Below are 11,093 nucleotides of genomic sequence, written 5' to 3' on the forward strand. Positions count from 1 at the left end.
TTGGCCATGCAATGCATGCTGCATGCAGCAACCCAGTGGACGTCTTCATAATCCATTTGTTCTGTCCGTAATATTTTCCACCTTGTTTCATTATTCCAACTCTATGGGAGTAAAGTAACTGTCCTAAACTTCACGCTAAACTCCCCACGGCAATAAAGAGCACTGCAGTGTTTCAGTTCAGCTCCCCCATCCCAGTAAAGTAGATTGATTGATTGATGTATTTATTAGAAGTTTGATTGATTGATTGAAGAGTTTATTAGCAGTTTGCAATAGAACAAAGTATATATCATATATCATGACATCACAAATCACTGGTTCAAGGTCAACTCAAAGGAGATCCTAGTAAGCTTTACTGCTTATTTACACAGGAACCACTTTATGTAGGCTATCTCATATAATGTTGATAGACAAACAGATAGAACATAGTACTTTACATAGGATAACATCAATTACAAAAGCAGAAAAATTGGGAGAAAAAAGGGGCATAGGAAAAGGTTTCATGACAATACAGTTCACTGGTAAAAGGTCAACTGATACCTCAAAAAAGCTTTTGGGCTTGTTTCAGTTGGGGTCTTTACCTAGTAGCCTACTTAAGTACTGTACTTGAGTAAAATGTTGAGGTATAGGCTCCACTACAATTAAATGACAACTTTAGTTGTAGATTTTGATAATTAGCCTATTACAAACACACTATAACCAGCCCTTCAGCCATTTGTAAATGTCAGATCTACAAGCTTACAATGCATTGTGGGCTTGTAGATTGGCTATTTTCAAAATATATTAATACATTTTGATTTGAACTTTTGAAATGGGACAACATTCTGCATAATAATGACTCGAGTAGGCCTAGGCTAGGCCTAACTACCTTTTTACTTTAAGTAGCCTACATTTTGATGCCAATAGTCCTTTCATACGTTTACTCAAGTAGGCCTACATTTGAATTCCTCACTTTTACTTAACAGAGTATTTAGACATTGCTGCATTGATACTTTTACTCAAGTAAAACATGTGAGTACTTTTCCCACCACCACTGCAGTTCAGCTCCCTCCCTCCCTCCCTCCCGTTGGAACCGTGTGGTTTTACGCTGCTTTTGATCCCCGAGGGACCTCGCGCTTCGCATTCCTGTCATTCCGACCTCAGTCCCTCCTCGGTTACTTATTATCGTCGCCTGCGCTCTCTCGACAACCATTTCAGAGCTCAGTTCAGCTACAGCGAAGCACACGAGACCACGACCGCCAGTTGGATACGGCAACGAGGGGGGATGAGAAACTTTTGAACCGAGAAACTCTGTGGAAATAAGTGGAAATACATCGAAATTAACTTCGAGTTAAATACTTTTTCGCCGGGGGAGAGAGAGAGAGCCTGAGCTGGTAAGAAAGAGAGCTTTTTTCCCTTTTTCCCACCACAATAGAAACCGAGTGTAACACATTGTTGCCATTTTTATCTATTTAGAACTATTTGGACTTGCGTTATCGTATCAAAACTGATTCCTGTATTTACGTTGTCGTTACAAAACTGAAATATGTAGTTTTGTTAGAGGCTAAATTTGGCTTAACGTGCGGTTTTGCTCCCCCGTGAGATTGGAATTTTTGCCGCACGCATTTTCGCATGTAGTATCAAGTCTGTCCACACGTGTCGCTGTTCAGTTGGGTTGGATTGCACACACCATCAACACCAATGGTTTTTACTGACTTTACAGTCTCTAGGCCTAAAATGTTAGTGACTACTAGAATAGGCAAAACATTTCTCCTAATATGAGGAAAGGAAACCTCCCCTCATATGTTTTTATTGTTTTTTTTTTGTTGGGAAGGCAGTATTAGAATTGGATTAAAATCTAAAAATAAAAAGGCAAAAAGATGATGAAATTAACAGGAGTTTAAAATGAACTAAAATATTTGCAAATCATATTTAAGTGTATGTGTCATGGTATATGTGTGTGTGTATATATATATATATATATATATATATATATATATATATATATATATATATATATACAGTATACACACACACACACACACACACACACACACACATGATCATGTTTTCAAACTATTAGTTATTGTGATATGTCATAAATGTATATCATCTAGTCCTTCACTTATCATTATGAATATGTTAATGAATTCCGCTCTCTTCCAGGTTCAGGGCTGATTCTCGAATACTGTCAAACGGATCTACAACCTAAACTGATCACCAGAGAGAGCATAGCAACGTCCACAATCCTACATGGCGTCCACTGAGGAACCGTCTGGCACGGTCCTGCACCGACTTATCCAAGAGCAGCTTCGCTATGGGAACCCCACAGACAACCGCACCTTGTTGGCCATCCAGCAGCAGGCTTTGCGCGGAGGCAGCGGAAGCAACAGTGGACCCGGCAGCGGAGGTGATGCGTCCAGGAGCCCCCGCTCCTCACTTGAGAGCCTCACGCAGGAGGACCCTCAGTTCCCCCAGCTGTCTGCCAGGCAGGAGCCCCAGGGCCAGGAGCACCAGGGAGACTACCAGCACTCAGAGAACAGCTACCAGCTCTACCAGCTGCACGGAGAGGAGCTGCCCACTTATGAACAGGCCAAGGCTCACTCCCAGTACCTGGCTTCTCACTGGGGCCCTGCTGTGCAGGTGGCCGCAGACCCTCTCAAGCAGCTCCACGAGGAGACCCTCCTGCGCGAGGGGGACTTCCACGAAGAGGCTGACCTGATGGAGGTGAAGCGCGGCCATGCCCGGTCGCTCAGTGAACGCCTCTTGCAGATGTCCCTGGAGAGGAGTGATGTAGGGGGAAAGGCAGCAGGAGCCATCAAGAGCTCTTCTCACAGCTACCCTGAGCTGGCTTACTACACCCCACATGGCCCCCAGAGCACGGGGCCAGGCCTGGACAAGCGCAGTCCACCACCAGAGTACTCAGCCCCCATCCAGGGCCAAGGATTTATCCCCCACCACCTGGCTCAGGAGCCACAGCCTCTGCAGGCCCAGCAGCACAGGTACACAGGGGTTGTTCAACCTTTGTGTGTGTGTGCGTGTGTGCGTGTGTGCGTGTGCGTGTGTGTGTGTGTGTGTGTGTGTGTGTGTGTGTGTGCGTGCGTGCGTGCGCGTGTGCGTTCATGTTTACATTGGCACTGTTTTCCAATTTCATAGCCATCATTATGATCACAGACATTACGTCATGCCCTGTATTTCAGTTTCTAAATGGCCGTTCTCATAATCATCTCCCAGGACTGTCATTGCGTCTTGCATGCGTAAACAAAAATATAGTGAATCACCGTAGCAGTGTCATGTTTCTTTGGGAACATGTCCTGCCCCACAGGTGGTAGTTGATGCACATAGCGTTCAGAATGCCTTGCATACTACTACAAGGTTAGTTCCAGGTGCTTGCCATGCTTTGGATGCTTTTAGCAAAGCTATGTTCCCCATATAGGTTGTCAGTCACATTCTTAGCAGCCTGGAGTCTGCTTGTCTGTTAGCTGGTAGAAGAGAATGGAAGGACAGGTGTTTAAGTGATACGTATTCCCATGCCTCACTTAAGTATAGTTTTCTCACACCCCTGTAGCCAGCTGAGACAGCCCCGTGACCAGTTTAGGCAAGGTGCCAAAATGTCAGAAATCTTTATGTTCACCGACCAGCTGATGTCTTGATAAAATGAGAGATGTGCATACTTAATTAAGACGTTATAGCCAAGTCATTACAAAAAATCTCTCTAACCCCAGGTATGCGCAGCCTGGCCAGACAGCTGAAACATTCTGCTACAACATGTTCACCAACCTGCCCCCTGCTGGCCTGGAGGAGCCCAACCAGGTGGAACTGCTGATGATGGAGAATGAAAAGCTGAGGCAAGAGCTAGAAGCGCACAGGGAAAAGACGGGCCGTATCCAGAAGGTAAATCAAACGCCATTAAAAAAAGGGTCAAAATCTTTTGTCTAGTATGCAGTTGCTCTTGAAAACATTGTGCAGGGTGCGATATATGTATTTCTTGAATACTTCTTACGGGGTCAACCTGTTATTTTGCTGAACTACAGTGGAAACATCCAATCTTGTCAGTTGGATGAACAAGACCACAGGCAGCACAAACTTGCACTCTGGAAGTAATATTGGCATACATGTCCTGAAGTCAGTTGAAAACTGAAGCGGCGTATGCCTTGCTAGACATTAGCACCTGTCTAGGAAACCCTATCCTAGTGAGCAGTTGTCCCTCGCACATCCAGCACACGCCCTCATCTGCACTGGACAGATGAGAGTGGCAGCTGCTATCATCCATAGCACAGAATCACAAACAGAGGCCATCAGGCAGCTACTGTGTCCACACTTCCCTCATTGTTGTAGTTGACCCAGAGGAGGGCTGGGTGTGTGTGCCCTTTAGTTCCACTGAGGCTATAGATTTTCAGTCTAATCCAGGACATGTCAGGGTGGTTGACCCCCTCAGCACAGCTAGAGGAGAGTAGAGGAAGAGAGAGAGAGAGAGAGAGAGAGAGAGAGAGAGAGAGAGAGAGAGAGAGAGTAATGTATCCATGGCAGGCGGCCGACTGCTTTCGTGCCTTGATAAAAACTGTCTGAAACGATCCTTTTTTACTTCACTCTCTTTCTTGACAGTAGCTGTCATTTTTCTCAAGCATAACGTTTGCACAACGCATCGTCCTGTATATGTGCTGAGTTTTATAGTCAGTTCCGTAGTCAACAGGCCAAAGCATGTCTTTCCACCTTTAACAGGATGGAACCAGGCCGTGAGACGTCGACTCGATTCACTCTAGCCATTATTTGCATATAAAAAAAGAATCAACTGCTATCCGCTTAAGTTACGTCATTAAGCCATTGCCTTGTCTCAGCCTTAAAGAATGATAATTGCCAGGGTTGGAAAGTTTTCCCTGTCGGGCCGCGGCCCTGAGTAAACATGCCTGTGTGACTGCTGTAATGGTGTGTCCACAGCCCAGGCACAGGCATGCACACCTTTCCCGCACTGGCAGCTTGCCCAGACCTCTGTGTGAGTGCCTTTGTGTGTTTCATCATAGTGTGTGTATGTGTGTGGTGTATTTGCGCGTTTGTGCACTCACACCTGGAACTAGGGCTGTTGGCCCTCAGGAATGTAGATATAAATCAGTCACACAGGGAGTGGTGCGGGTTAGAATTCCTGCTCAGAATTATATACTGTACACACAAACACACACACAGAATGTGTCCTGTTTATACCGTATACATACCATTCCCTGTGCCCATATGTATTTTTATGTACGGTACCAATATCTCCTCTGCCCTCAGGCATGTCAAAGTGGCTTACCTAAGAATCTCTCCTCTCTTTCCCCCTGCTGTCTCTTTTCTCCACCCCATTTCTTTCCCAATGTGCACCCCTCTCGTCACCTATAGTTGGAGCAGGAAATCCAGCGTATTTCGGAGGCCTATGAGACCCTGATGCAGGGCAGCAATAAGAGAGAAAACCTGGAGCAAACCCTGAGAAAGAGACTGGTGGCTGAGATCAGGAGGTTACAAGACTTCAACAGAGACCTGAGAGGTACGGACTACATTTCCCACAACCCCCACAGACAAATAGAAGTCCTGTTTTGTAGTGTGTGTGGTGACACAGATACATGGTCACAGTAATGTGACTACTACTGTACTGTGAATACTAACCTGGGACCCACTTTGCACCACAGAAAACCTTGAAAATGCCAGGACGCATGTCGCAAAAGAGGTGGAGGTTGCCGACCACAACCAGCACATCATGGCCAAACTACTTGAGCAGAGTAAGTATGTCATCCTGTCTGACTAGATTCCTCTCCCAGGCTCTGTGACACCCCCCCCCCCCCCACACACACACCCCCCCCCCCCCAGTTGCGATCAACATTCTTGATTGGATTGAAAGCCTACCATGGGGCCCTTTAGTAGCTAAGCACATCCTGCATGCAGGAATTTCACTTGCATAACCTCTGCCTATTTGGTAAGTGGGCTTAATAATGGGGAATTCAGTCCAGCTTGCTTGAAGGGAAGGAAACGGGGAAGAAATAAATCACAAACAACAGTAGAAGACCCCCCCTCCCCGGAACCCCTGTTTAGCTTGATTTATATTGTCTATTTAAGAACCAGGATAAGAACAGAGCGGAGGTGTTTCTGTGGTCCGAGTGAGGAATGTTCTGGTCCTATGTGGGTCAAAGGGATAGGGCGCCCACCCCCACTTCCTCCAACCTCCTCCTCTCGGCATTCCATGAGTGCTTGGGTAAATGAAGAACATCAGCCACGATGTTGGAATCCTGGGACTTATTAGCGGGGCGGTTCGTTGGACTCCGTAAGGAGAAAAGGCGGACTGATATTTTTACTTTGTGGGAAGGGGATTCAAGTGACTTTCGACTGACAGTGTCTTAGTGGTATGCAGTTCTCTTCAGCGCACTGTTTAACTCTTAACACACAATATTGAGATTGAGACCACCATTACAGAGGTCACAGCCATTTACCATCATCTCCTAGATCAGTGGTTCTCAACCTTTTCTGGTCGCGACCCCCAAAGTAATCATATTTGAACTGGGGACCCCCCCCCCACCCTGACGAGCACTAAGAGTTGAGGAATTACATTTTGTATAACACGGTTCTATTGTGAAAATAGCGGCTATTTTCACAATTTCGGCCTCTAGAGGTATTAAAAAGTCCTTAAATTGTCACTTTAGAAATGTGCATACACTTAAATTTTATGTTGGTTTGTTCACTGTTGAGTGAGAAAACAATGTTGCACATTATGTTAATCATCTGGGGACCCCCCAAAATAATTTGAGGTCCCCCTGTGGGACCCACAGGTGGAGAACCACTGTCTTAGATATACGCTAACCACATGGCCTCCTTTTTTGCTTTCACCTTTAGACGAGGAGCAGAACCTTGAGCGGGAGCGCGTGGAGCGGGAGCTGCAGCGGCTCCGGGCCACGGCAGACGAGCAGGGCCTGAGGGCGGAGCAGTTGGAGGAGGCCCTGGAGGCGGCTCGGGGCCGCGGCCGACAGCTGGAGGAGGAGCTGAGGAGGAAGAGGGCGTATGTGGAGAAGGTGGAGCGGCTCCAGAGCGCCCTGGCCCAGCTGCAGTCCACCTGCGAAAAGAGGGAGAGCCTGGAGATGCGGCTCCGAACGCGCCTGGAGCAGGAGCTGCGGAGCCTGAGGGCCCAGCAGGTATGGCTGTCACTGTTATGACATTTTACATGACGATTAATAATTGTCACTCAAATAATTGCGATTAACGATTTAATTGTGTTTTTGTCGTTGACAATTACATTTCTGTTTGGCTTTAAAGCTTTTAAGTTGCACATGGTAGATATGACACATAACCTAAATATAAAAAAGAAATTACTGACATTTTTGACAACTTTATACTTAAAAAGAACGTTGATTGTGGAAATAGCCGATCTACTAGCTTACAACGCATCGTGACGTGTTGTGAGCTTGTAGATCTGCTATTTCCACCATGTTTTACTTTAAAAAAATATATATGAACATTTTTCAACATGGAAACAATTATGACGATTATGAAAAATAATCACGATTATGTCAAATAATCGCGATTAGACAATTATGTAATAATTGTGACAGCCCTACCAGCAGGTACCACAGAAATGACCTGTCCCCCCCCATTCCAATCCTGCACTTCAGCGTGTTGACATTGCCTAACACCCCCGTCTCGTCCCTCCTCTCCCGCAGAGACAGTCTCAGCCACCAGGGGTGACGGTGAGCTCTATGCACGAGCGACTACGTGAGCGCGAGGAGCGCATCCTGGCCCTGGAGGCCGACATGGTGCGTTGGGAGCAGAAGTACCTGGAGGAGAGCACCATGAGGCAGTTTGCCATGGAGGTTGCTGCCACCGCTGCGGCCCAGAGGTGAGCCTGGCGCAGATCAAAACCTTAAACATGCACTGGTATCTTGTTCTACATTAACGTGTGTCTGGTGTATTCATTTGCTGTCAATGTGTTAGCTGCCATTTGTAGGCAATAGGCTGGAGACCACTCATAACGCTGTTTCCTAGGTTAACATTTTGTCTTTCTTTTGAGTTTTGCTGACCTGATCCTAACAGTATCTCTTTCCCTTCGTAGAGACACCACCATCATCAACCACTCACCCTGTCACTCCTCCAACAACAGCTTCAACGAAGACCTGCCAGTCGCTGACTACAGGAACCAGGAGATGGAAAACAGGTACGTGGTATAGCAGATGCTGTTGTTTGACTATGACAACAGACATCAGATAGATTTACTTAATAATTTACCATTCGCTCAATAATAAATGTTACTGTAAACTGATTAAAGTCACTTACATTGCATGCAATCTCTTGCACCCAAACCTCATTCAGGTTTTGTTAACAAAAGAAGTCCTATAGTGGGGTCCTATAGTGTTTTAATGGCTCTGCTGTGTTTTCTTTTTTGGTCATCAGGATCCGTGCTCTCTATGCCCAGATCCTGGAGAAGGATGCTGTGATCAAGATCCTTCACCAGCGGCTGCACCAGGACCAGGGGAGGAAAGACGGCCAGTGCTCCCGTGCCACCCTCACCAAGAAGGATGTGGGGCTCCGAGCTGCCATCTCAACTCCCTCCATCAGCACTGCCAATTTCACCACCAAAAGTAGAGGTAAGGAACATTAAACTGTTATTTAGGAACACAAAACTGTGTTTTTTTAACCACGTGAACCCCTATTTTATGGGCATTCGATAATGTGAGGGGCTGAGAGTTTGTAGCTTGGCTATTTTCAACAAAGAGAAAAAAAAAACCCTGGGCACCCCGGTCAACGAAGTATATAGGGTTTAATTGGTTAAGCACTGAGCAGTATGAAGAGTCATTACAGGTTTTGTACTTGGTAAGAAAGTTGAAGAAACAAATGTATTTTTAAGCATTTCTGACAATATTGGCGTTTTCTTTCCTGCAGGTAAAAGCCTGTCAGACGACCAGACGCAGTTGCCACTGCATCGTTTCTCTGTCCAGTCCCAACCCGGTAGCCTCGACCATCATGAGGAGGATGTGAAGGCCACAACCACAACCAAGCTCAACAGCGGTGAGTCGTCTTGCAGGCGTGTATGAGCGTGTGCCGAGATCAGCCAGCCAGACGGCAATGCGGAAAATGTTAATATACATGAATTCATCGAAATTTCTACGCATACTGCACATACTCGAAGTCACATTTGTACACAGCAATACACATACGCACACAAACACATCTGCATGCATGTAAAATGAGATTTGAACCCTGACGCTGTCACATTAAGTATGGATGGTTCCTGGCGCTCATTGATTAACCATACCATGGGTTAGCCAGCCAATGAGACGCCAGCTGTCCAGGTCATAGTTCATAATGCGGGGCCTTTTGGAATGTGCACGGTTAGGAAATGATGACCTATTGACTGAGCGATCTTAACTGGAGTGGTTTGTTCCAGTATGGAAAATCTCTTTTGACCTTTAGCCATTGGCAGGATTGCTGTATCTGAGGCAAGTTTCCGATGTTTACTCATTAAACATTCGTACAATTATTCATTCTCTTTTTATTCTTATTTTTTTCAGACACGGCAGCACCACCGAAGTTGCCATTGAACCCCTTCAGAGGCTTAGATGAGCTGGAATCCGAGGCAGTCGAAATCTTCATTTAAAACAAAGACAAGAGTGTTTGATTCTGGACACACAAGAAAGGAACAAAGCGTAATGAAGAGTCCTGGCGGCTGTGGAGAGCGAAAGTCGATGTCATTGATGTAGAGGTTGGAAATAACACAGAGGTTACACGTGGCAGGAATGTTGCAGAAAGACAGCAGAATGTGTGTTTAAAAAAACAGAAGACGAAGAGAGAGAGAAAAAAAAAGACTGATGTCACATTTAAAGAGAAAGAGCTGGGCTCTGTCTCCGTCTGTCTCATGGAGCTGGGCAGCTGCTGGCAGGCTGCCCTGTTTGGGGGACCAAATGTGAATCCTTTGCGGTACTCAAGACAGTATTGTGGATTGTAATGGCGCAACATGTTCTCAGAGAGTGTATGCCAAAGTATTTATATAATTGCTTCTCATTTATACTATCCCCCTGCCCCTCTTTTTCCTGTTCACAGAATCAAGGGGCTTCTATTTATCTAATCCGGTTTCCACATTCCCCAAATATTAGCTAAAGCCTCAAGCTCCTCTAGATCGATCTTCAGGACAAGGTTATCTTTGTGAACTCCCAACCTGCATTCCCCTCCCCCTGAAAAAATGTTGAGTTAATCTGAGTTAATTTATTCTCATGGAATTTATCTGGTTGGGAAAACTTCGCCTTTGCTCTTAAACTCATAAAACACTGTTATTTTCTATATTCTCGCTGTGCATATTTCCAAAGCTTCAGTAGCGGGTTCTACTGAGGCTCAGAAGTATGTGTAGTGATACGAAATGTAGAGAAAAGACAATGTTTTTAGTTTTAGTTTTTTTTTAATATATATATTATTTAGTAGGGTGATGTGGCATGGCGTTGATTTCATCTTATTTTGTGATTATATTATCCTTCTCAAGGTATGTTTGTGTGTGTGTGTGTGTGTGTGTGTGTGTGTGTGTGTGTGCGCGTGTGTGCGCGTGTGGGTGTGTTATTTCCTGATATGGCGTATCAGCTGGTCTGAACGTCATGGGGATAAAAGCTGCAAACTACACCGTTTTTTGGTTTTTGTTTACTGTGAGCTTTGAACTAACAAAAAGGTTAATTATATATATATATTTTATACAGATGTATTATTTTAGATATAATAGTGCTGAGAGCAGGATGCCAAAGAGTTTATCTTATGTTTATTATGTAAGTTATGTGCAGACAATCACGGTCATGTCAAGCTGTATACCAACAAACCAAGTGTTGACCTCAAGCAAAGACATTTCTGTGAACTCCTAACAATATGAAGGTTGTTAAAATCAAATTCATGCAACATTTCATAAAGCAATAAAATATTCTAATATATAAAAAAGCTGGTTTTCTGACTTGTGACTGGGCTGAATGAGGTGGAATTCTGTTTGTTTGCTGCAATTCACTCGAGCACCTGACAGTTACACGGAAAGCAAAATATAACTGACACTGACCATTCTCCTTCCTATTCCTCTGCACATCCAATCACTCCACGTCACCTTATGTCTCTGCTCTTCTTCACACGTTCCACAACCC

General features: G+C 45.1%; 1 protein-coding gene across 1 annotated transcript; it reads left to right on the forward strand.

The window, feature by feature from the left end:
• The first annotated feature begins 1,215 nt into the window (after positions 1–1,215).
• amotl2b (angiomotin like 2b) lies at positions 1,216–10,853 on the forward strand. The gene is made up of 11 exons (XM_080725462.1): positions 1,216–1,370; positions 2,143–2,978; positions 3,702–3,870; positions 5,350–5,494; positions 5,637–5,726; positions 6,832–7,127; positions 7,653–7,828; positions 8,042–8,143; positions 8,380–8,573; positions 8,869–8,994; positions 9,498–10,853. Exons 2-11 carry the CDS (start codon positions 2,230–2,232, stop codon positions 9,581–9,583), a joined length of 2,133 nt encoding a protein of 710 aa, XP_080581588.1. The 5' UTR covers positions 1,216–1,370; positions 2,143–2,229; the 3' UTR covers positions 9,584–10,853.
• Positions 10,854–11,093: the final 240 nt, after the last annotated feature.

Source organism: Nannobrachium achirus (assembly GCF_963921795.1).
Source record: "Nannobrachium achirus genome assembly, chromosome: 5".
NCBI classification, from domain to species: domain Eukaryota; kingdom Metazoa; phylum Chordata; class Actinopteri; order Myctophiformes; family Myctophidae; genus Nannobrachium; species Nannobrachium achirus.

Excerpts from the sequence above, each read along its gene's own strand:
- amotl2b (XM_080725462.1), top strand. The coding sequence starts at position 2,230 with ATGGCGTCCACTGAGGAACCGTCTGGCACGGTCCTGCACCGACTTATC. Across the intron at positions 2,979-3,701 it reads CTGCAGGCCCAGCAGCACAG|GTATGCGCAGCCTGGCCAGA; the intron begins GTACACAGGGGT and ends CTCTAACCCCAG. Across the intron at positions 8,574-8,868 it reads TTTCACCACCAAAAGTAGAG|GTAAAAGCCTGTCAGACGAC; the intron begins GTAAGGAACATT and ends TCTTTCCTGCAG.